This window comes from Chiloscyllium plagiosum, unplaced genomic scaffold (assembly GCF_037043375.1).
Source record: "Chiloscyllium plagiosum isolate Xiang-an unplaced genomic scaffold, Cpla_swu_hap1 HiC_scaffold_53X, whole genome shotgun sequence".
NCBI lineage: Eukaryota > Metazoa > Chordata > Chondrichthyes > Orectolobiformes > Hemiscylliidae > Chiloscyllium > Chiloscyllium plagiosum.
The window spans coordinates 26,142,963-26,168,155 of NW_028270191.1; the positions used below are offsets into that span (position 1 = coordinate 26,142,963).

The 25,193-nt window shown below is 40.5% G+C and overlaps 2 protein-coding genes across 4 annotated transcripts in view; both read right to left on the minus strand.

Annotated features, from left to right (window-relative positions):
* The window catches only part of dnajc14 (DnaJ (Hsp40) homolog, subfamily C, member 14), a 42,313-nt gene extending 33,023 nt beyond the window's left edge, over window positions 1-9,290 (minus strand). The window contains exon 1 of one of the 3 annotated variants that reach the window (XM_043681671.2): window positions 8,954-9,290. The gene's annotated coding sequence lies outside the window, so the exon portion shown is untranslated. Of the gene's footprint in view, window positions 1-8,784; window positions 8,880-8,953 lie in introns of those variants that run through there. The other 2 variants (XM_043681672.2, XM_043681673.2) reach the window with 2 other exon arrangements.
* Window positions 9,291-10,479: 1,189 nt separating this feature from the next.
* The window catches only part of nemp1 (nuclear envelope integral membrane protein 1), a 50,007-nt gene continuing 35,293 nt past the window's right edge, over window positions 10,480-25,193 (minus strand). Inside the window, exons 5-9 of the mRNA XM_043681139.2 lie at window positions 24,257-24,350; window positions 23,562-23,676; window positions 19,780-20,005; window positions 18,400-18,573; window positions 10,480-15,406 (exon numbers count right to left, since the gene is read on the minus strand). Of these exons, the coding sequence (XP_043537074.1) occupies window positions 15,271-15,406; window positions 18,400-18,573; window positions 19,780-20,005; window positions 23,562-23,676; window positions 24,257-24,350 (745 nt within the window). The 3' untranslated portion in view covers window positions 10,480-15,270. The remainder of the gene's footprint in view (window positions 15,407-18,399; window positions 18,574-19,779; window positions 20,006-23,561; window positions 23,677-24,256; window positions 24,351-25,193) is intronic.

A 25,193-nucleotide genomic window follows, 5' to 3' on the forward strand; every position in this document is an offset into this window, starting at 1 on the left:
AGAGGAGGTTCACAAGAATGGTCCAGGAATGGAAAAAGCTTAACATATGAGGAACATTTGAGGACTCTAGGTTTATACTAAATGGAATTTAGAAGGATGAGGGGGGGGGATCTAATTGAAACATACAAAATACTGAATGGCCTTGACATGTTGGAAGAGGTTTCCATTGGTAGGAGAGACGAGGGTCCGAAGGCACAGATTTGGAGTAAAGGGAAGACCTTTTAGAACAGAGATAAGGAGAAACTTCTTCAGCCAGACAGTTGTGAGTCGATGGAATTCATTGCCACAGAAGGCTGCAGAGGCCAGGTCACTGAGTATATTTAAGATGGAGATAGATAGGTTCTTGAGTATCAAGGGGAACAAGGGTTATAGGGAGAAAGCAGGACAATAGGATTGAGAAACTTATTAGCCATGATTGAATGGTAGAGCAGACTCGATGGGCTGAATGGCCTAATTTCTGCTCCTATATCTTATGATCTTACCTGCCAATGGGACAGGACATATCAAAGGATGGTGTATAAGACATTATCTGCAAGGTCTGATTCCAATAGTGTTACTATGTCAGGCTGTTGTTTGACTAGTCCGAGACAGCTCTCAAAACTTCTGCATTGCACCCAGATTAATTAATTGAATCCCTACAGCGTGGAAACAGGCCATTGACTGACCAACTCCACACCAACCCTCTGAAGAGTATCCCACTCAGACCTAACCCCCGACCCAATTACTCTACATTTTCCCCTGACTAATGCACCTAACCTACACATTACTGAACACTATGGGCAATTTAGCATGGCAATTCACCTAACCTGCACATCTTTGGACTGAGGGAGGAAACTGGAGCATCCGGAGAAACCCACGTAGACACGGGAGAATGTGCAAACTGGAATCGAATCCAGGTTCCTAGCGCTGTGAGGCAGCAATGCTAATCCCCAAGCCCACAGAAAGGAGGACTTTGCAGGATCAACAGGGCTGTTTCTGCCATTGGCTTTTCTGGTGCCCAGTTCGATTCCAGACGGTCCACACAGTTTCATTTCTTTGAGATTTTGTAGCAACTGATAAAATTGAATGGCCATTTCAAAGAGCAATTGAAAGTCAACCATATATAGGCCAGACCAGGTGAGGATGGCAGACTGCCTTCTCTGAAAAGGCATCAATAATCTAGTTGGGTTTTCCAACAATTGTCAATGGCTTCACGGTCATCAGTAGATTTTTAAATTCAAGATTTCTTTTAAAAATTGAATTTAAATTCTATCATCTTGGCAGAGCAGATTCAAACCTGGGTCCTCAGACCATTACCTGTGTCTTCAGATTAATAGTCTAAATTAATATCACAAGGCAATTGCCTCCTCATAACATGGTGGTCTTTGACTGCTCACATTACACAAATTTTGTGCACCTTTGTTGAACACACATGTAATTTGACTGCACTATCAACAGAAGAATTTTATCGCTTTCCTGACAACTACTTCCTCCATGTACTACAGCTATTGGAATAACTACATGCTACATCTGCTTTTCCCTCAGGTGTATGCTGTGGTCTTCATTAGTTGTGGCACTGGACGGCACAATGGCTCAGTGGTTAGCACTGCTGCTCAGGTTCAATTTCAGCCTTGGGCACTGTGTGTGGAGTTTGCACATTCTCCCAGTGTCTGTGTGGATTTCCTCTGGGTGCTCTGGTTTCCTCCCGCAATCCAAAGATGTGCAAGTTAGATGAATTGGTCATGCTAAATTTCCCATAGTGTTCAAGGATGTGTAGGTTAGGTGCACGAGTCGGGGTAAAAGTAGATTAATAGGGTAGGGGAATGGGTCTGGTGGGTTACTCTTTGGAGGGTCAGTGTGGAATTTTTGGGCCAAAGGGCCTGTTCCAACATTGTAGGGATTCTATGAAAAGAGTATACAGTTTATTGAAATTATAGAGCTTAATGACATTCCAGAATGATTGCATAACAGGCTTTGGTTTTAAAAAGTATAATAAACATAAATGTTATTTGCAATTGCTAACCTGCTAACACATTCAACATAATGGTTCAAACTTTAGAGCATTTCTGGAGGAATGCCATCTAGATATTCAATTCCACATTGCTATCCCATCAAATATACAAGAATCCAAGATGGAGGATGGGTAAAATTTCTGGCTAGAACAGGCTGCTCCTTCTTTTGAGGCATTTTAGGGATTTCCTCAAACTCCAGGAGCAGCAATTACTGTTTTATATGCGGTTGCATTTTTCTTTCTCCAAAGTTCTAGAACAAAGTCAAAACGTTAAAGAGGTAGGCAGGTAGTGCAGGAGTTCTCTGTGGCTATCCCCATTTCAAACAAGTATGCTGTTTTCAAAAATGTATGGGGTGATGGATTCTCAGGGGAACGTAGAATGAGCAGCCAAGTTTCTGGTATTGAGACTGGCTCTAATGCAATGAGGGGTACGTCGCGTTCCAAGAAATAGATTGTGTTAGGGGACTCTCTAGTCCGATGCACAGACTGGCATTTCTGTGGTCAGCAGCGAAAAATCAAAATGGTGCATTGCCTCCCTGGTACCAGGATCAAGAATATCTCAGAGGGTGCAGAATATTCTCAAGGGGGAGAGGGCCCAGTAGGAGGCCATTGTACACACTGGAACCAACGACACTGGAAGGGAACAAGATGAGAGTCTGAAGGAAGAATATAGAGAGTTAGGCAGGAATTTTAAAAGGAGGTCCTCGAGAGTAGTAATATCTGGAGTACTCCCGGTGCTCCGCGTTAGTGAGGGTGGGAATAGGAGGATAGAGTAGATGAATGCATGGATGAGGAGTGGGTGTACGGGAGAAGGATTCACATTTTTAGATCATTGGAAGCTCTTCTGGGGTAGAATTGATTGTACAAGGAGGACAGATTGCACCGGAATTGGAAGGGGACTAACATACTGGCAGGGAGATTTCTGAGAGCGACTTAGGAGGATTTAAACTAGTAAGGTGGGGGGTGGGAACCCAGGGAGATTGAGAGGAAAGAGATCAATCTGAGATTAGTACTGTTGAGAAAAAGAAGTGAGTCAGACAGTCATGACAGGCAGGAACAAAGCAGAGAACAAGGTAGGACTTGATAAATTAAACTGCATTTATTTCAATGCAAGAGGCCTAACAGGGAAGGCAGATGAACTCAGGGCATGGTTAGGAACATGGAACTGGGATAGCAAAGCAATTACAGAAACGTGGCTCAGGGATGCACAGGACTGGCAGCTTAATGTTCCAGGATACAAAACGCTACAGGAAGGGTAGAAAGGGAGGCAAGTGAGGGGGAGTGGCGTTTTTGATAAGGGATAGCATTACAGCTGCACTGAGGGAGGATATTCCCAAAAATACAAGCAGGGAAGTTATTTGGGGGAAACTGCAAAAGAAGAAAAGGGATGACCACCTTACTGGGATTGTATTATGGACCCCCTAATAGTCAGTGGGAAATTGAGAAACAAATTTGTTAGGAGACCTCAGTTGTCTGTAAGAATAATAGGGTGGTAACAGTAGGGAATTTTAACTTTCCAAACAAAGACTGGGACTGCCACAGTGTTAAGGGTTTAGATGGTGAGGAATTTACTCAGTGTGTACAAGAAAATGTTCTGATCCAGTATGTGGATGTACCTACTAGAGAAGGTGCAAAACATGACCTACTCTTGGGAAAGAAGGCAGGGCAGGTGACGGAGGTGTCAGTTGGGAAGCACTTTGGGGCCAGTGACCATAACTCTATTAGTTTTTAAATAGCGATGGAAAAGGATAGACCAGATCTAAAAGTTGAAGTTCCAAATTGGAGAAAGGCCAATTTTGACGGTATCAGGCAAGAACTCTCAAAAGCTGATTGGAGGCAGATGTTCACAGGTAAAGGGATGGCTGGAAAATGGAAAGCCATCAGAAATGAGATAACAAGAGGCCAGAGACAGTATATTCCAGTTAGGGTGAAAGGAAAAGCTGGTAGGTGTAGGGAATGTTGGATGACTAGAGAAATGGAGGGTTTGGTTAAGAAAAGGAAGGAAGCATATGTCAGGCATAGACAGGATAGATCAAGTGTATACTTGAGAAGAGTATCTTAGAAGAATATACTTAAGAGGGAATTGAGGAGGGCAAAAAGGGAACACGAGGTAGCTCTGGCAAATAGGGTTAAGGAGAATCCAAAGGAATTTTACAAATACATTAAGGACAAACGGGTAACTAGGGAGAGAATAGGGTCCCCAGCTGCAGGAGATACTAAACTAGTATTTTGCATCAGTGTTTACTGTGGAGCAGGACATGGAAGATACAGAATGTAGGGAAATAGATGGTGACATCTTGAAAAATGCCCATATTACAGAGGAAGTGCTGGATGTCTTGAAACACACAAAAGTGGAGAAATCCCCAGGACCTGATCACGTGTACCCTAGAACTCTGTGGGAAGCTAGGGAAGTGATTGCCAGGCCCCTTGCTGAAATATTTGTATCATTGATAGTCACAGATGAGGTGCTGGAAGACTGGAGGTTGGCTAATGTGCCGCCACTATTTAAGAAAATGTTAAGGACAAGCCAGGGAACTACAGACCGGTGAGATTGACATTGGTGATGGGGAGGTTGTTGGAGGGAATCCTGAGGGACAGGATGTACATGTATTTGGAAGGACTGATTAGGGATAGTCAACATGGCTTTGTGTGTGGGAAATCATGTCTCACAAACTTGATTGAGTTTTTTGGAGAAGTAACAAAGGAGTGATGAGGGCAGAGCGTTAGATGTCATCTATATGGACTTCAGCAAAACGTTCAACAAGGTTCCCCATGGTTAGCAAGGTTAGATTTCATGGAATACGGGGAGAACTAGCCATTTTGATACAGAACTGGCTCAAAGGTAGTAGACAGAGGGTAGTGGTGGAGGGTTGTTTTTCAGACTGGAGGCCTGTGACCAGTGGAGTGCCACAAGGATTGGTGCTGGGTCCACGATATTTCGTCATTTATATAAATGATTTAGTCATGAACATAGGAGGTATAGTTACTAAGTTTGCAGATGACACCAAAACTGGAGTTGTAGTGGACAGCGAAGAAGGTTACCTCAGATTACAACAGGATCTTGATCAGATGGGCCAATGGGCTGAGAAGTGGCAGATGGAGTTTAATTCAGATAAATGCGAGGTGCTACATTTTGGGAAAGCAAATCTTAGCAGGACTTATACACGTAATGGTAAGGTCCTGGGGAGTGTTGCTGAACAAAGAGACCTTGGAGTGCAGGTTCATAGCTCCTTGAAAGTAGATTCACAGGTAGGTAAGATAGTGAAGACGGTGTTTGGTATGCTTTCCTTTATTGGTCAGAGTATTGAGTATATGATTAGAAAAAGTTTGGAGGGATATGGGCCGAGTGCTGGCAGGTGGGACTAGATTGGGGTGGAATATCTGGTCGACATGGACGAGTTGGACCGAAGGGTCTGTTTCCATGCTGTACATCTCTATGACTCTAATGATTACCTATACAGTGAATACTGATGATGCAAATTTGAGCTGAGAGTACACCCCTTTGCAGTGGAGGGACTGTAACCCCCACTTCTGGTGGGGAGATATAATTACCATGCCAAGTTTGCAGTTTTAACATAAATGTAGACATGAGAATCTATGAGGAAACATCAAAAAGTATATGGAATGCGTAACAATAAAGACTGAACTGTACCTGTGCACGGAGGGCCAATTTATCACTTCAAACCAATTGTCAATTATCTCTCTTCACCCAAGGAATTAATTTACTTGACACTGGATATCAAGTGTTACTTTGGGCACAATCAGGAAGTTGTGCAGTTTTGATTTTCTTTACTCCTTCACAGGATGTGGGCATTGCTGGCCAACTGCCCAGAGGGCAGTTCAGAGTCAACCACATTGCTGTGGTCAGGAGTCTGAATGAGTAAGCAGATGGGTTTTTCCTGACTATCAACAATAGTTTCATGGTTATCATTAGACTTGTAACTCCAGATTTTTATTGAATTCAAATCCGAGATGGGCTAATGGGCTGAGGAGTAGCAGATGGAGTTTAATTTAGATAAATGAGAGATATTGCATTTGGGAAAGCAAATCTTAGCAGGATTTATACACTTAGTGGTAAGGTCCTAGGGAGCGTTGCTCAACAAAGAGACCTTGGAGTGTAGGTTCAGAGCTCCCTGAAAGTAGAGTCGCAGGTAGATTGGATAGTGAAGGCGGCATTTGGTAAATTTTATTAGCGAGAGTATTGAGTATAGGAGTTGGGAGGTCACGTTGTGGCTGTACAGGATGTTAGTTAGGCCACTTTTGGAATATCGCATGCAATTCTGGTCTCCTTCCTATTGAAAGGAAAGACGTTGTGAAACTTGAAAGGGTTCAGAAAAGATTTACAAGGATGTTACCATGGTTGGAGGATTTGAGCTATAGGGAGAGGTTGAATAGGCTGAGGCTGTTTTCCCTGGAGCGAGAGAGGCTGAGGGGTGACCTTATAGAGGTTTATAAAATCATAAAGGGCATGAATAGGGTAAATAGGCAAGGTCTTTTTCCTGGGGTGGGGGGAGTCCAGAACTAGAGGACAGAGGTTGAGGGGGAGAGAGGAAAGATATTAAAAAGAGAGACCTAAGGGGCAACATTTTCACGCCGAGGGTGGTGCACGTATGGAATGGTTGCCAGAGAAAGTGGTGGAGGCTGATACAATTGCAACATTTAAAAAGGCACCTGGATGGATGTATGAATAGGAGGGATATGGGCCGGGTGCTGGCAAATGGGATTAGTGTGGGATATCTGGTCGGCATGGACAAATTGGACCAAAAGGTCTGTTTCTGTGTTGTACATCTCTATGACTATTGGCAAGATTCTACTCTACTTTCAAGGATCTATGAACCTGTACTCCAAGGTCTCTTTGTTCAGCAACACTCCCCAGGACCTTACCATTAAGTGAATATGTCCTGCTAAAATTTGCTTTCCCTAAATGCAGCACCTTGCATTTATCTAAATTAAACTCCATGTCCCCAGAACATTATCTGAGTTGCTGGATTAACACCATAGGAAACCTAAACACAAATAGAAAGCAGGTCACTAACACCAGTGCTTCACCGGAGGCTCACTGATGATGTTAACTTGTATGGTGACAAAACGTCTGAAAATGAACCTTCCAGCTCAGAACAAATTTACATCCAATAATAATCTAGTGACAATACCACTAGGCCATTGCTTCCCTGTGATTACAGCTTACGTTTCCACCAAAACCCAATCACAAATATAAAATCTTCCAAAACTACCATAATTCTCTTCCCATTATATAGTATTCCCATCACAAGGCCATAAGATGAGAGCAGAAGTAGGCCATTCGGCCCATAGAGTCTGGTCTGCCATGGTTGATGTGATAATCCTCAACTCCACTTTCCTGCATTTTCTCCATAACTTTTGATTCCATATTTAATAGTGGGACTTAATGCTGTTTCATTAATACAGATGAGAAGCGGGCTCAAGACCATAAATGAGAATTTTTAGTAAAAAAGGTGCTCAGGAGCATAGGACTCCCCATGTGATCACCTGTACAAGACCTACATGACAATTTGTTTGACACTCTTCCCTCCCAAAACCTCACCATAACCTGACAGTATTGCTACACAATTTGCTGTTACATTTTGGAAGCATTAAACTAAAACATGGGTGCGTTCACAGTCAAACATACCAAAGTATAATGGCTAAATTTTAGTTTTCAAAACCAATTGCAAACCAAGTTTTGTTTTAATAAAATGTCTTTGCAGTACTACTGAATCCAATTGGTCTGGTAAAGATTTCAATATAAATCTGTATCATTCACAAGTAGAAAAATAATTTTAACAGGAGCGATCACTAACCCTCCCAGGTTGTTGAGGTGTGGCTGTCAATAAGAGTCAAAAATACAATGTAGCTTTCAAATTAGCCTAGCATTTACTATTAGCTGACCGAATAGAGGGGGCTCTCAAACTTCAATTCTGGCTTTTATTTTTGCACCCCTCCCTCCAACTTACCTTCACCTCTCTTTTAAAACTCTGCTTAAACAATTCACCTTCTCATACTAATCTTTGAAAGTTGGTCAGCATTTAAATGATTGTAAAGTGGAGAACAATGTATACATAAGTAGAGATGGCAATAATTTGACCAATGAATATTGCCTGAGGCAGGTTGAAAATACATAAGGCTGAAAATACCCAGTGTGTGAACAGTCTACTTTTCATTGTTGCCATTAAGAGATAATACTAAAATGTAAATGTACATATTTATGTAACAAGCTTTGGGTGGTTGTTTTGTTATCAGGTTTTAAAGAAGAAACTAATGCAATTTGGAACATGGGGCAGAAACAAGTAAATTTTATGCAGTGTTACAAGTAGTTTTAACAATACAATTTGCTTATAGGCCAGTCTTCAGTGAACTTGCACATTTTTAATACTTTCACATGCAAAACAGTGGCAGGACATGGCATTTATGGTAGTCTTCAATAGAACTATGAGACACAGGAGCAGAAATAAGCCATTCAGCTCATCTAGTTTGCTTCACCATTCAATGCTTCACCAATGATGGAGTTGTAATTTTCGCTCATGACAACCAGTTCACCCCATTTTCCGATTCTGTTTTCTTTACATTTGGCTCAAAATTTTTGGTCAAATTATTAATTGAAACAGTCGCATTCACTAGATCAATTTAACCGACTTGAAACAAACTGATCATCAAGTGTGAAAATTCCAGTGAAAATTTATTTAAACGACATACTAATAAGACCCCAATCCATTTTAGGATAACAGAAACTGACCTTATTTAATATTTATTTGCGGTTGAGAAGAACTTACACTAACCTTTCGGCAAAATCAAAACGATTTATATTTTCTCTGATCTAACGTCAGGAGATGTATACTCTAAGCTTCTAAAAACACGCTATAAACAAATGCTAGTCCTTTGGCAATTAGGATATTTACAGCCTAACGACGGGTGAAAGGGAAACGCCCCTTGAAAAACAGCACCCACCTCCCAGTTTCTGATTGGCCGCAGGTCTAGACGTGAGCTAAATGTCCCGCTGTGACTGGCTGCTCCTCCTGTCAGTTTAGAATGATGCGCGAGCCTCCCTCCCCCTTTCTGTTTGGATTCAGTTAGGGGGTTTGATTTTCCGAATGTCACGGGAACCGTTCTCACCTCAGTTTCAAGCGGCCGTTCCACTCACAGCATTAAGGAAAAAAAAGTAGCGGTAGCCCGATGCAGTCGAGCTAAACTGTCGCCGACTGCGGTAAAGTGGCACTTTCAACGTTTCCACTCCAAACAAAACCACCCTTTTCAACCAGTTTCTGAGAACGGCGGCAGCGACATAGGAGGGACTCTAGTTCCACTTCCGGTGCAAGCCGGACGTGCCGTCATACATCCCAACGCAAGCGCAGTACCAGCGTTACCGTGAATTGAATGAGGCAAGGTTACCTGCAGCTTTAGAACATAACGAAAGAAATAGGAGCAGGTAGGAATACTAGTCAGACCTTTGCATCTGGTCTACTATTCAATAAAAAGTTAAATTAATTTGATTGAGACTAGTTCTCTACAACCCCTGTAGCTTAAAGAAATCTAGTTAAGCCTTGAGTATATTCAATGACCCTGCCTTCACTACTCTATCTTGAGGAAGTTGATTACAAAAACTAACTCCTCAGAAAAAAAAACTTTAACTTTGCCTCACATAGTCAACTGTATTTAGAACACTTGGGGATGATTAACCAACGTATTAAATTATAAAAAGGTTAAATCAATTCGGTACAGATAAGTCATTTCCTCTGGTGGGGGAATTTAAAAGGGAATAATGTTAACATTATAGTGAGGCCATTTAGGGGCAGAAACAGAAATCACCTTTCTCCACCAGCAATAAAGGAATAAGCAGCTAAGACAGATGGATCCTGGCTCATTTGTCTCAACGCTGAATTGCAAAACAATCTTGGGTGCTAACTGTATTCTAATATTTTCCTTCATTCTAATATTATATCTCCATTGCTGTTGAAATCCTATGCATAGTTTTGTATTGTACACAGACCTATTTGATGGCTTACTTTCACCCCAAACCCCCCATCCCTATCCCCACCCAATCATTAATCTAAAATCCACACTGGATCCTTGGCTCCAGCGCATAACAACTTTAAATCCTTGTGAATATGGTTGGGATTGAAAATTTAGCAAACTAAGGCAATAAACTTTCACTTTTCTGCTGTCCTACCTTAGTACTTCAGATTATAACTGTCACCAAACCTGGAGCAAAGCAATGTTTTGTGCATCACGAAAGTACCAATAGTTCAGAATTCTCAATGTCGATCATGGCATTCAAGGAAGATAGCACACAAAAAGACAGGTGCTACCTGATCACCAGAACGCAGACAGCAATCTACTTACCTGTTTACCCTTTGCAGATCATTTGAGCCTGAGTATTATGTACAAAAGCGTCTTTTATAGAAGGGGAAAAAAAATCTCCTCTTCCCATTCATTAAACACTTCTCACAAATGAATATATAAATAAAACAATGATATTTTCTGCGCTGTTTATTACAGTTCAAACATCAATAAAATAAAATATCCCAGTGCATTTTCTCCAAAACTGAAAGTATTCGACAGCATTAATGGCTAATATTCATCATGCAATAACCAGGCAGATATTGCCCATTAATAAAAAGCAAAATCCTGCAGGTCCTGGAAATCTTGAGACAAATGTAATGCTGGAGAAATGTCAGCAGGTCTGGCAGCATCCAGAAAGAAGCAGTTAACATTTCAAGTCTAGTGTGCGGCTTTTTCAGAACTGCAGAGTTGCCTGTTACTTTTACATTTGAATTTTAATAATGTAATTTAAGCCATCATGACATACACATCAACAATCCCAGATCTCAGCTTTCAACCTTGCAGCTCCACAGACCTAATAGAAAACAGTTGCAACAGTAAATGTTTCTTCTGCTCCTCCTCCAAATATTAAACACTGTCAACACTTTACCATGCTGGCTGACATGGTTTTTCTTAGTTATCCATAAGAATGTTAATCTACAACACACGCTCGGCAGCAGCATTATATCACTGGGCAAAACTGGAAAACGTCCCTTTTTTTCCAGGTGATGGAAGCTAGCAGAGGAAAAAAAGTGTATCGAAATATGCTGCATTGGTGAATCTGGTGGTAGCTCACACTCCATCACACTATATCTAGGTAACCAGCAGTACCTCATCAGTGTCACAATTTCACTTCCAGATCAGGAGCAGGATACTTAATGTAAACCATGATATTGCAACATTTCCATTTTGTTTATGTGCTTCCAGGTTGACCGTGCAGTTCAATTTATTCAGTTGGCCGCAATCTGGATATAGTTCATAGCATCAAAATTCAATTAATAGGTATTTTTAATATTTCTTAGTTAATTCTGGCCATTCTTAAAATTGTAAACTTTGTGGCTTGCAGAATTCTGGCAGGCAGCTGTCTTTATTTCCACTTTCTTCTTTAAAGGTGCCTCACAATGGGAAAAAAAGAGGCAACAGAATCTCTTCTAGTAACATTTGGAGAACAGGGGAGCTTAGCATAATAGTTTTCCCTCAGTCTTTTTTCAACTGAAACAGAAGTATAGAGTGCCTTGAATATTGTATGCAGAAAATAGTTCATCAATAATTGCAATCAATTCCATAAAACAAGGGGAAATGTGTCAACTATTTGAAAAGAGTAACCTTGTTTTGAATTACAAATTTAAAGCATATGTCATCACCGGAATGATAGTTCATTTTACTTTTGCTTTCAGTTATTCCTACATCTTTCCCATTGTTCACAGGGAGCTGATAATGCTGTTGTACAACAGACTAAGAAATTTAAAGATTTGTAATCACTCAGTTTGGTCTGTGCATGACTCCAGACCCAAAGGAATGTGGTCAACTCTTAATTGCCATCTGAAATGTTTGAGCAAAGCACTCAGTTGAATCAAACTGCCACAGAAGAGTCGAAAAGGAATGAAACTGGCAGACCACTTAGCAATGACTTAGGTACACTTATTGACCCTATAAAGTCCTACTTACTAGCACATTGGGACTTCTGCTAAAATTGAGAGAGCTGTCCCACAAACCAGTCAACCAAAGGGCTGACATAGTCATACACACCAAATCATACCTTCCAGACAACAACCCATGAGTACATCTGTCCAACTGGCAGGACAGACCCAATTGAGGCAACAAGACAGTGACAAGCAGTCGGAGGGAAATGGCTGTGAAGCCCTCAACATTGACTCCAGATCCAATAAAATCTCATGGCCTACGTTCAAACATTGGCAAGTTTCTTAAATACCACCTACTACCCTCCCTCAGCTGATGAATCAATACTTCTCAATGTGGAACATTTGGAGAAAACACCAAGGCTGGCAAGGGCACAAGAGTTGCAACTTCAACGTCCATCACCAAGAGTGGCTCAACAGCATCACAACTGACATGGCAGGGTTCTGAAAAATACATCTGCTACATTCGGCCTGTAGCAGATGAAGGGAACAACCCATTAGTCCTCACCCCACCAATTTACCTGTCACAGATGCACCTGTCTGCATATCAGTAAATGTAGTTTAATCCGTGTGAAAGTTAGTTCGATCCTCACAGTAAGAACACCCTTCTTCATATTGTGGCTGTTTCACTGTGCTGAATGGGACAGATCTAGTAATTCATTGATGAGAGTGTGGTTTTAAGGAGCCCTGCCAAAACTGAAGTTAATGGGAATGTATGGAAAAACACCCCTCTGGTTGGAGTCACAAAGGAAGGCCATTGTACTTGTTGGAGGTCAATTATCTCAGTCCCAGGATATTTCTGCAGGAGTTCCTCAAGGTAATGCCCTAGAGATTTATAAAATCATGAGGGGCATGGATAGGGTGAATAGTCAAGTCTTTTTCCCAGGGCAGGGGAGTCAAAAACTAGAAGGCATAGGTTTAAGGTGAGAAGGGAAAGATTTAAAAAGGGACCCAACGGTCAACTTTTTCACGTAGAGGGTGGTGCATGTATGGAATGAACTGCCAGAGGAAGTGGTGGAGGCTATTACAATTTAGAAAGCATCTGGATGGTTCATGAATAGGAAGGATTTAAAGGGATCTGGTGAAGTGCTGGAAAATGGGACGAGATTAATTTAGGATATCTGGTTGGCATGAATGAGTTGGACCGAAGGGTCTGTTTCGTGCTGTACATCTCTATGACTCTATATCTAAAGCAGTCTATGCGAATGTGCAGCAAGACCAGGAAAACATTTAGGCTTAGATCGATAAATGGGAAGTGACACTTAGACCACAAGTGCTGAACAATGAACAATGCTCTCCAACAAAACAGAATCCAACCACTGCCGTCACCAAATCCCCCCACTATCAAATTATGGATGTTACCAATTATGAGAAACTTTACCAACCATTAGCTATTGTGGTAACAAGAACAGATAAGAGACTGGGAATTCTTCAAGTAACTCATCTCCTGGCTCCCAAAACCTGCCCATTGTCTACAAGGCACAAGTCAGTAGTGTGAAGAAATATAATATTTGCCTGGATGAGCATGGCCTCAACCAGAAGTTTGACTTTCATGAGATGTGGTGGCTTTGATGGGTGGGTCAGCATTTATTTCCCATCCCGAGCTACCTTCAAGATAATGATGAGCTGCTTTCGTGAACTGTCCATTTGGTGGAGGTAGACCCACATCCAACAACTGAAGACAAAGCAGCCCTCCATCTCAAATTTAAATATTCCTCTTTGAGGCCATGCAGGACAAAACAGACAGTTGATCAACACCTTATCCACCACCTTCAACATTCATTGTCTGGAACATTAAAAGACAGAAGTGACACAACGTACTATCCTCAAAATACACTACACCAACTCACCAAGATTCCTTTGACTGGACCTTCCAAACAGGTGACCTCCACCACCTTGAAGGACAAAGGGCTGATGACACGCAGAAAAACCAACAGCAGGTTTTCTCCACATCACACACCATCCTCACTTGCAACTGTATCGCTCTTTCTTCACTATTGTGGGAAGGAATGCCCAAGGTTATGTACTCCTGCAGCAGATGGTTCAAGACAGCAGCTCACCATTATCTTCAAGGACAACAAATCCTAACCTTGCCAGTGGTGCTACATCCCACGATAGAACATATCCAGTGAAAGAATTTTTAAAAAATATGTTACTGGACCTGATTTGCTTTGAAGCTACTTTAAGGACAGAAGATATTGTCATCCAGCTAAAGATAGTTCACTTTTTTAAAATATTAAATCTAACCCCCATGCAGCATCAGGGAAAGGAAAATGTCCAGCACAAGACTCCCAACATGTGATCAAATAGTTTAAAAATGACAACTGCTACAAGAAAAACTTGTCACAATTCCTTATACTGTACTGCTTCATGTTTTGAAAAAGGAGCTCTGAAAGGTGTTTGCAAATGTATAAATTACAAACATCAAAGTCTTGGCAACTTGGTGACATCAGAGTTGATATAATCTGGTTGAATATATCGTTACAGTTAATCTTTATATTCTCAGTTAAAGGTTCACATTTTGTATAAAGCACACAGTAAGAAACTGACATTAAAACAATAGCAAATAGTTCACTTAAAAAAAATCAAATAGTAACAATTGAGCTGCCAAAATCTGCCTCCACTGTACACGCAGTTATTCAACTGATGAAACTTGTATAGTCTGTATCTAACCTTTCCACTGATAAGCAATAAACAGAAAAAGAGTGGTGCTGTCAGAGTTTCAAAGTAAAATGTATTTTATGGAAGCTCAATTTAGATAAGAAAAAAATTAAAAAATTTTGAAAATTCAATTAGGCTTTTGAAAGATTTCTCTCAGTTAAAAGAATTCAAAACTGCTACTTGTGGTTTTCATTTCCCACCCCTATAGATCAAAGCAACTATTGTTTCCACAGTGTATTTATGTCTGTTGGTTTCCTTGAACTCCAAGCAGTGCATCAGTGACATTCTTAAAAGTCAAGAACTGTCAGTAAAGTCATTAAAAATAGAAACACCTGAGAAGGGACCAAATTCAGGGATACTACACCAAACCTTTGAGAGTATTTTTGCAAGCTTAATCCAAACTTGCTGCACATAGCACATCAGTTCCAGTCCTTCTAATCCAGTCCAGTTTGGAAACATTCCATTGAATTAAATGAATTGCTGAATGTAAATTTACAATTTTTTGTCTTTTTGATCATTTCAGTATTTCAAATGACAAGTCAAGCATGAAGCAGCACAAGCAGCCTCCTCCAGTATGGAAGCGAGCTTGGTTTTGATACACAGATCTCACTCCGATTGGGGAACATGTACTATCTAGGCCCAGTCTCAAGATTCGTCATCATCGAAACCATTGTCGTAGATTTCATCCTCTAAAAATAATCCACCTAATCCATATTCTTGTTCATGAACAGAAATTTCGTTGGGATTGAGATGAGACTTTCCTTCAACAAAGTCAGCAAATCTGCAGGATGAGACATAGATTCCACTGTTATACCAATGTCCCACACTTAACAGCTATTAAAAAAAATCAAAAAAACGGTTACAAATAAGATTTTTTCAAAACATACAATAAACATTTTGAAAATTTCAAAATACAACACTTCATGCAGTTATTAAAAAGACAAACTGACAATTTTAGAAAGAGCATCAGTTGGTCCTAGAATCACTTTATCCATAAATTATGCAAACACACTTTCCCCTCTCTATTCCAAAGCATGGATCTTTAAGACCCAAGAGGCGTCTGACATCTAACAAGACACTTATCGTTTGTATCTGTAGATTGTGTATGTCAGCAGCCAGCTCAACAGAGGGGCAATGACAACTGGATCCTATCTTCCTTTTATTTTAATTATTTTTAATCAATTTGCTTGGACATGATACAACACACCTCCGGAGCAGGTGAAGCTTGAATCTGGAACCCAGAGGTAGGGACACCACAGCTGCACCATAAGACCCCAATATATTTAATCAAATATGCGTAGACATGTTATGACATGCCTCAGAGGCGGATGGGACTTGAAACTGGATCTTCTGACCCAGCTTCCTCTCCTTGTGTCCACAGCCACAGTTTTCAATATTCCATTAGAGCGCAGCCAGAAGCAGAAACCCTGGCTGGCATTAACTTTCCAAAGCCTAGAGTACGGAGGTCAGTTTTAGCACTCTTACCATCATGCCATACGAGATCAACTAGATACCGGACCAGAGATCAAACATAGGAGCTTTCTGCCTGTGTGATCTCTCACTCAGCAATGCACTTGGCATCTCAGACAGCAGCTGGTGAAATTTAACTTCTGTTAATAAATTTGGTGTTAGGGTGATCAGTGATGGTGTTCATGAAACCACTGTTTATTATCATAAAAACCCATCTGGTTCATTTATGTCCTTTAGTTAAGGAAATCTATCATCCTTTCCTAATCTAGCCTCCATGTGACTTCAGACTCACAGTGAGGATCTCTTAATTGTCCCTTTGAAATGGCCCAGTGACATATTCAGTTTGAGCACTATGAGGGATGCGTAACAAATGCTGGCCTGCTGATATCCAGGAAATGATAAATAATAAAATATTCCAGCCAGCCACTTTGACCTTTCATTACAGAACTTACTACTCAGGGAATGAAGTGTGATCTTCTCCCACCCCAAAAAGCGTAGCTTCCTCGATATTCGCACATTGCAGTTTTCACACTTTGTTATCCAACCATGACAAGTAGGTGTAAAGACAATGCATCTCTCCAACATGGCACCAAGTGAACGTTGCAGAAGTCAAGCCAGAGTCTTGACCAATAATTAGAATTTTTCTTACAAAAAAGAATCAAGTTCTCTGACATCTTACCATCTTGATGGATGTGGTTAAAGCTAGGAAAAATTATTTTGCAAATTCAGTCTGTGAAAGCAGCAGGCTTGATGGGTCAGATCACCCTTCATTATTTAATCTTTTAAGCTTTTCTGGGTTTTAATTTGGAGTTGGATACAGTGCTGACACTCAACTTGCGTGCATCAACCCACAAAGAAAACGGCACATTTACAATCTGCAATTTCTGCACATACCAAAATACTAATGCAAGGATTATGTCTTTTTATTGTGTTTTGTAAATTGCGAAATGAGGAAGAACCATTTTAAAGCTGGCGTTTTGAAAGGATGCCTGCATGATTTGAAAGCAAGTAAGCCAGCACTCTTGTCAAGCATCATAAATAGCTGAAATAAAATAAAGAAGGTGGATGCTGGAAATACAACAAAAACAGAAATTGCTGGAGAAACTCGGCAGGTCCGGCTGCATCTTTGGACAGATAGCACAGTTAACATTTCAGGTTGGTGCCCCTTCTTCAGAAAGTAGCTAGCAAAAAGCTGGTGTATACCGAAGACAGCCAGGGTGGGTGAAAGGAGTAAGTGATAGATGGAGAGAGAGCCCAAAGGGAGAGAAGGACAGGCAGACAAAGGGAGCTAGGCAAAAGTGAGGACTGCAGATGCTGGAAACCAGAGTTTAGATCAAAGTGGTGCTGGAAAAGCACAGCAGGTCAGGCAGTCCCTGATGAAGGACTTTTGCCTGAAACGTCGATTTTCCTGCTCCTCAGATGCTGCCTGACCTGCTGTGCTTTTCCAGCACCACGTTGATCTAGACAAAGGGAGCTGCCGATGGGGACCTTTACGATACTTAACATCATCAAAGACTACTCTCTACCGTGTGATTGCGTCTCAGGTAATTGAACAAGTTATAGCTCAGGAGCTGACACACTTGACTGCAGTCAAACTCACTTCAAACCTGAAAAAATCCAGTTAATCTTTCCTTCAGCAATTGCTGTAAGGTGAAACTTCTAATTGATAAATCAAACATTTTAAAAGTGAACCAAATGCCCTATGCCTCTTGTAAATCAGTGGAAGTATTTGGAAAAGGAAAGTCAGAAGTCTACTGAACTGTTTATCCTTCCTTCCAGGTGTTCTTTCCATGTTTGTACATCTGTATGTCTGTGTAAAAGGGAGTTTATATGGAGATTAGAATTTTAATTGTATGTCAATTATTTGTTATGTGTCAATGGTTCAGAATGGTTTACCTGTTGCTATAATCTAATTAGTTGTAATAAATAATAATGTTCATTAAGTACAGAAACCTGCTCCATGCTTTCTATCAAGCTGGGTCTGAAAATCAGGTAAATTGGGGAGTTTTGAGTACTTTAAAATTTTGAACATTTGTGATGACCCCAGGAATAGCAGGGCTCAGTTTCAAGGACCCTACCCCAAGTGAGTCATGACACCTGATCTCAGTTGTATGATCAAGGGCAGATAATTACCTAAGGCTTGGATGCTTCTTTAACCAAAAGGTGAAATGAGAAAAAAAGAGTTATCCAAGGTCTTGCACATCAACCAACTACCAGCTCGAGGGCCTGAAACAGGCTTTTTGCCCATGTTTTTTAGGGAATAGAGAAAGAGTATTTAAATACATTTTAAAAGATAAGCATTACCTCTTTGGTGTTGTAAGTCTGGACACCATTTTCCATGCATTGAACTCAGGGCTACTGCAGTAGTGTTGCAGCTCCATCAGGGCTTTGTGCGTTTCTACTTCTCCTTGCCTCTGATATTCCTCCTCAGTTAGAAGCTTTCGGGGTTTTGGCTTGCCTCTTATCTTGAACACTTGTCTAAAATTAGAGTTTAAAAATTTTGAAACGTCACCAATTATTAAGGAGTGCTTTTTTATTTCCCTTTTTCTCCAATTCCAGGGTTTACCTTGCAACAGTCAACACTTTCTCCTCTTCAGTATGTACCCGAAATCACCTGATTTTAAGAGTATATGTTTATTATACACTTAAAAATTATTTGAATTTAGACAAATCAGAAGGACCAGTCCATCAAATGACCAGAATCCTTACGGGAAACTAAATTATTTTGCCAAGTTCTCTATGCATTTTAGGAGCCATTAAACAATCTTAAGGACAAATGATTAAATGATTTCCAGGCCTTTACCTATTTACGACCTGCCCCAGGTGCTGTCTCTAAATTATCCTTCTTTCATGACATTGCAGTGATGTGCCTATTGGTACAATACTAACAGGGTCAGCAATGTAAGCAAGGCATCATTGCATAGCAATGCATTAATGCCTATTGGAAACGTGCACTCTCGTTAAACAACTCAATTTATGAGTTCATTCTTGGGATTGCTGGTTAGCTCAAAATTCAACATCCATTCCTTTCTGCTCTGGAAAAGATGGTGGTGAGCTGCCTTCTTGAACCTCTGAATTCCTTGGGGGTGGAACTTAATGCCTTCGTTTTATCATTTTTACTTTTCTGAAAAAAAACAACAGTTCCAATTACAGTCACTCAGATATGTAGTGAAAGCAGCACAGAACAATTTCTGGAAGTTACTTGATACTGGTATAAAGACACAAACTGGTGTCCTCAAAATACCCCTTCCCAATCTCCTCTAAGAATTATCTTAAAACCTACCACATCAACCAAGCTTTTAGTCACCTGGTTTTCTTCATGGGCTTGACAAATCATTTTGTGATTACATCTCTGAAGTGCCTTAGGATGTATTTATATATTAAAAGGCACTGCATAAACATATTATTATCTCAAACAAATCAAGACTTGGATTCAAATTCTGTTCTCCATGTTATTGCTGTACATCTAGCATTGGCGTCATGAATCCTTTTCCAAAACCAGTGTCAAGATATTCTCTTTAATAATTAGTTTTAGTTTTCTCTGGCATTACTCTGCTACAAAGCAGACAATGTGATTCACTTGTTCCAAACAAAAGGACAACAAATCTGGTTTTGTCCATTTGCCCACAATTGAACATTAAGTTATTTAAATTTCAGGGAAGAGTTTCTACACAAAACACTTACTTGTATGCCGTGTACATCCACCTAAGTGGACGCTCTAGGTTCTTGATGCAGAAAGCTACAATGATGAGTGCCAGAGCAACTTGTTGTACTTGGATACCAAAGTATATTAGTAACAGTCCAATGAGTTGTAGGGCCCAGTTTAGAAGATTGATACTTCTGTCCTCCTCCAGTGGACCATACTTGTAACAGACAGCAAAACTGACAAAGGCAGATATTGTCACATAACCTGAAACAGCAATAGTACAGGAAGAAAAACCTTCATAAAATTACATAATATATGTTTTAGCTTCATAATCTGTATGTCACAGTCTAGGTAATTTCTCATTTGCAGTGTGCTATTAACCAAGGGCTAACAGGAGGCAGGTACACTCAACACTACTATTTGGTAAAGTGAGCGGGGCTGGCAGAATAATGAAGGCAGAAGAGAGTGTTAAAGTATCTTTTTACTGGTACAAACATGGTACTTTACCAGGGCCAACTGTTGTTTTCTCTCCTCCTCCCCCTCGCCCTAGATAGAGCAAGTTTTTTTTTGTGTGGGTGTGGGGGAGGAGGACAGTGGTAAAACCTGTGTTTTTTTTTAATTAGCAACCAAGCAGGATGCTCGTCAGAATTGGTTTTCTGCTGGAAGAGAATTAAGAAATAAGGAGTCACTGAAGTGGGCCTTGCTACTGGAGGAAAGTGGTTGCATAATGGTAATAGCATTGGACTAATAATCCATAATCCCAGGCTAACGTTCGGGGCACTGGCTCAAATCCCACCATGATGACGCAATACGAATTCAATAAAAATCTGGAATAAAATGCGAGCCTAATGGCAAACACGTAACCCTACTGTTGATTGTCATAAAGACCCACCGGGTTCACTAATGCCCTTTAGGGAAGAACGTCTGCCATCCTTAACTGGTCTGGCCTAAATGTGACTCCAGACCCATAGCAATGTGCTGCTGCCCTCTGAAATGGCCCAACAGCCCAGTCAGTACAAGCCGCAATTAGGGACAGGCAATAAATACTGGCCTAGCTAGTGACACCCACAAAAGATTTTTTTTAAAAAGTTGGCTCAAGGATACTCCAAAGACAACATGGAATAATTTTCCAGGAACACTGGAAGACTCAATTTAGCATTGCCAGAGAGAAGGGGGCCTGCTGAAAAGCTTGGAACTTAATCCTTAAGGCTACATATTTACTGGAAGGGTGACGTTAAAGTAAAAATGTATCAAAAGTATTTCCTTTGTTCATGGAATGTTGACGCCACTGGCTGGACAGCATTTGTTGCCTATCTCTAATCGGCACATGAACTGACTGGCTTGCTAGGGCCATTTCAGAGGCCCATTAAGTGTCAAACACTATGCTGTGGGTCTGGAGTCACATGTAGGCTAGACCAGGTAAGGATGAGTGATTTCCTTCCCTGAAGTACATTAGTGAAGCAGATAGGTTCTTACAACAATTGATGATAGTTACAAAGTCACCATTAGGCAAGCATATATTTAACTGTTCATTAGTTAACGAGTGGTATCTTTTCTTGAGCTTAGTGTATTAGTTGCCGGTTATGCAATATTTTGTCTATCTTGACTTTAGCTTGTTTGTTACAATTAAAGTCTTAAAGCACAAAATTGTCCTTCAGTTATTTCTGTTGGACATTGGAGAATTCATTCCTTAAAAAGTTAATTGGTCTCTTCAAGGACTGTAACAATTACAAAGGAGGGAAAACAATAAGAGTGAATACCAGGTTCCTTCTCAATTCACATCCTGTTTGCTGCTGACAAAAGCATTGGTAGATATTGAAGTTGGTCACCTAGCTAGCTTGAATGTCATGTGTCACTGAGGAGACAACAGAAATATTTTTCCAAGTATCAAAATCTGCACTTTCTTGCTTTTTACACTACTGTCCTCCCATGTGATACACACCAGTTCCCTAGGCAAAAAAAAACACACTAATGACTCAGTAATATAAATCCATAAAAGACAACAACACTTCCAATTTGTAAATATTATCAAACAGGAAGACTGTGCTTTGAGAAAGAGAGCACTTAGAGGAACAGAGTAACAGAGATGTACAGCACTGAAACAGACCCTTTGGTCCAACCCATCCATGCCAACCAGATATCCCAACCCAATCTAGTCTCATTTGCCAGCACTAGGCCCATATCCCTCTAAACCCTTCCTATTCATATACCCATCCAAACGCCTTTTAAATGCTGTAATTGTACCAGCCTCCACCACTTCCTCTGGCAGCTCATTCCATACACACACCACCTTCTGCGTGAAAAAGTTGCCCCTTAGGTCGGTTTTATATCTTTCCCTCCTCGCCCTAAACCTGTGCCCTCTAGTTCTGGAGTCCCCCATCCCAGGAAAAGACCTTGTCTATTTATCCTAGCCATGCCCCTCATGATTTTATAAGGTCACCCCTCAGCCTCCAAAACTCCAGGGAAAACAGCCCCAGCCTATTCAGCCTTTCCCTGTAGCTCCAATCCTCCAACCCTGGCAACATCCTTGCTAGCTGAAAATGTGTTGCTGGAAAAGCGCAGCAGGTCAGGCAGCATCCAAGGAGCAGGAGAATCGACGTTTCGGACATAAGCCCTTCTTCAGGAAAGGGTGTTGGATAAAGTTAAACAAGCACACAATTTGGCCAGTTATTCCTCTTCTGCTGTGTACAATACCATGGTTATTCTATTGACAAATGGCACCATGTGACATTTGTCGTCTCCCATCAACTATCCCACACAATGGAAGCAGAAACAACTTGCACATACTCCCAAGAGCTGAGTGAGTTTTGGCTCTTTTCCCACAAAGGCAGTTGTTAAAAAATACTAGAGCTTGAGAGTTTCTGATCTGGTCCCTCACACAGAACACAAATCAATTAAACTGAGTTCTCCTCTGGAAATATAGCTCAGAACCTCATGGAAGATGTTTGCCTCATTCACGTTTTTTTTAATGGAAAGGAGAAAACACTTGGGAGATAAAAGTTCCGAAGATAGGACTTAGCCTCAGTTTTGTTTATCCAGTATCACGGGAGGTACGGTTTTATATCCAATGGTAAGAGAATGTAGTTTCAGTATCTCAAGACAGTGTATTCATCCTTGGCTATTAACCTCAACACCAATATAATTATACAATTGAAGTAATGGTCTGAAGGTAAAGTCACTAGCTGCAAAATCCTATTGAAATGAGAGTAAAAGCTATCACTTTACTAATAGGAGCATAGAGAATGGAGGTCATGTTAAACTTGTATAAGACATTAGTTCAACTTCAGTGGGAGTATCATGTACAGTTCTGGATACCATACTTCAGGAAAAACATGAATGAATTGGAGAGTGGAGAAGGTTTACAAGCAAGGTTCCAGGGATGAGAAACTTCAATTATGAAGATAGATTGGAGAAGTTGGGTCTATTTTCTTTGAAGAAAAGAAGGCTAACTGGAGATTTGAAAGAAGTTTTCAAAATCATGAGGGGACTAAACAGAGCAGAAGCCAATGTAACACAGGAAAAACCTTTTTCACACAAGTAGTTAGGATCTGGAATGCACTGTCTGGAAGCATGGTGGAGGCAGATTCAATAGAGGCATTCAAAAGAGCATTGGTTTCTCACAAACAATGTGAAGAGTTATGAGAAAAAAAACAGGGGAATATTACCAAGTCACAACGCTCAGAGAACTGGTGCAGACATGATGGGCTAAATGGCCTCCTTCTGCACCAAGAAAATGGAGATGTTGCAGGAATCAAACTACTGGAATTCATTTTATAATAAATTCTATATCTACTACATTAAAAACAGTAAACCGTCTTACCTAAAACATACTGCCAACACTCTCTTAGCAGAAAACGTAAATTCCTCAGTGTCACTTGGATCAGATACAGAGACACGGACCAACCGCCTGCCATCAGCAAGTAGAGAGAACTTTTCTACAAAGGGAGAAAAAAATTTGAAAAGTTAACAATTTTCTTTGGTGTTTAACTACATGGGGAACATTCATCCTGGATCGTGGAACAGTCAAAGCAACATTCAGATACTAAAGGAAAACTCCAACTTTCTGAACAGTCAATTTTGTTCTTCCCCAAAGTAATCTTCACAATAATCACTTAACCAACAAACCATCCCATTCAAATACACCAGTATCTCTGATAAAACAGTAACTCGGAATGTCTCTACCCAGCTTCCAGCAATACACATAGCAGATAACTCCTCTTAATTCAGCATATTATAAGTTCATTAAAAGTATTTTGAAGACAAAATTCACAGTGGTACAGAAATGACTCCTCTTTGGAGATTGGAACATTTCACACGGGTTTCACCTTGTACCAAGCATGCATTATGTTTGGAAACACCAATGTGACAACGGCTACAAAAAATGTGAAGATGTTCAGATATTCATCATTATTACAAAAAAACTCAATTACTGTACCAAGTCATGCTCACAAAACAGGTTACAGAAACAGAAATGAGTAAACTTTTCACACTAGGGAAAGGTGCTCATCAACCTACCTTGGGGAGTAAACGAGCGAGGACAAAGACGAGAATGAGGAGTGAAGCCAAAACTCCAAAGCCCATTCCTGTTGTATAGAAGAAAAGCTGACTCCTGAAAGGAAGAATGTCAAATATGTTTGATCTATATGTAAAATAGCAACACCAACATGACAGCATATCTCCCCTAGCACCAGCTGGTATCTTCTATAAACACAAAAAGCCAAAAATTATAAACAGACTTCCAACAAAACTCTTATTGCTGCAACCAAAATTCAAAACTATCTGGCCTCTTTTTTTTTGAAAGAAAAAAAAATTGCTCCTTACTATTGTGTCAACTTTTCCTATGTTTTCTTCCCAACCTTCAGCACAACATTCCAATTCAGAGTTTGATCAGCTGACTGACACCAGGCCTCAAATCCAGAGCCATTCATTTGATGGCATGGAAAGGCATCAGGGGTAAATTCATTAGATTCTGTCCGCTCTAAAATTCATGCAAGAAAGCAAGCCCCACTCAGATCAAAACTCACTGGATTGGACATGAACCTCGGTCATGTCGTAGCAATAGGACAAAGAGAATTGGTCAGATTCTATTAAGAATTCAAATCTGATTATGCAATGGCTCCTTAGCGAGTGAGGCATGCAGAAATGGTTACAGCCAAATAGGTCTCTCAATGAGAGCGCAACATTTGGAACTACCACCAATCAGTAAATCGGGAAATGTCAGGGATGAGGGAAAATCTGAAAGAGGTGTGGGATCAAGCCAAGTAAGGAAACAGATAGTCTTTATCTTTGAGATGAAGAAATCTACACATACCTCACATTTGGTGCTGGACACAAAAAAGGGCAAAAACTGAGTATAGGGGTGAAGATAGCTGTCATTCACTATACCCTCCAGTTATGAGAAGAAAAAGACAGTAAGATTTTAGATAATTAAGCCGCATCATTAATCTACTGG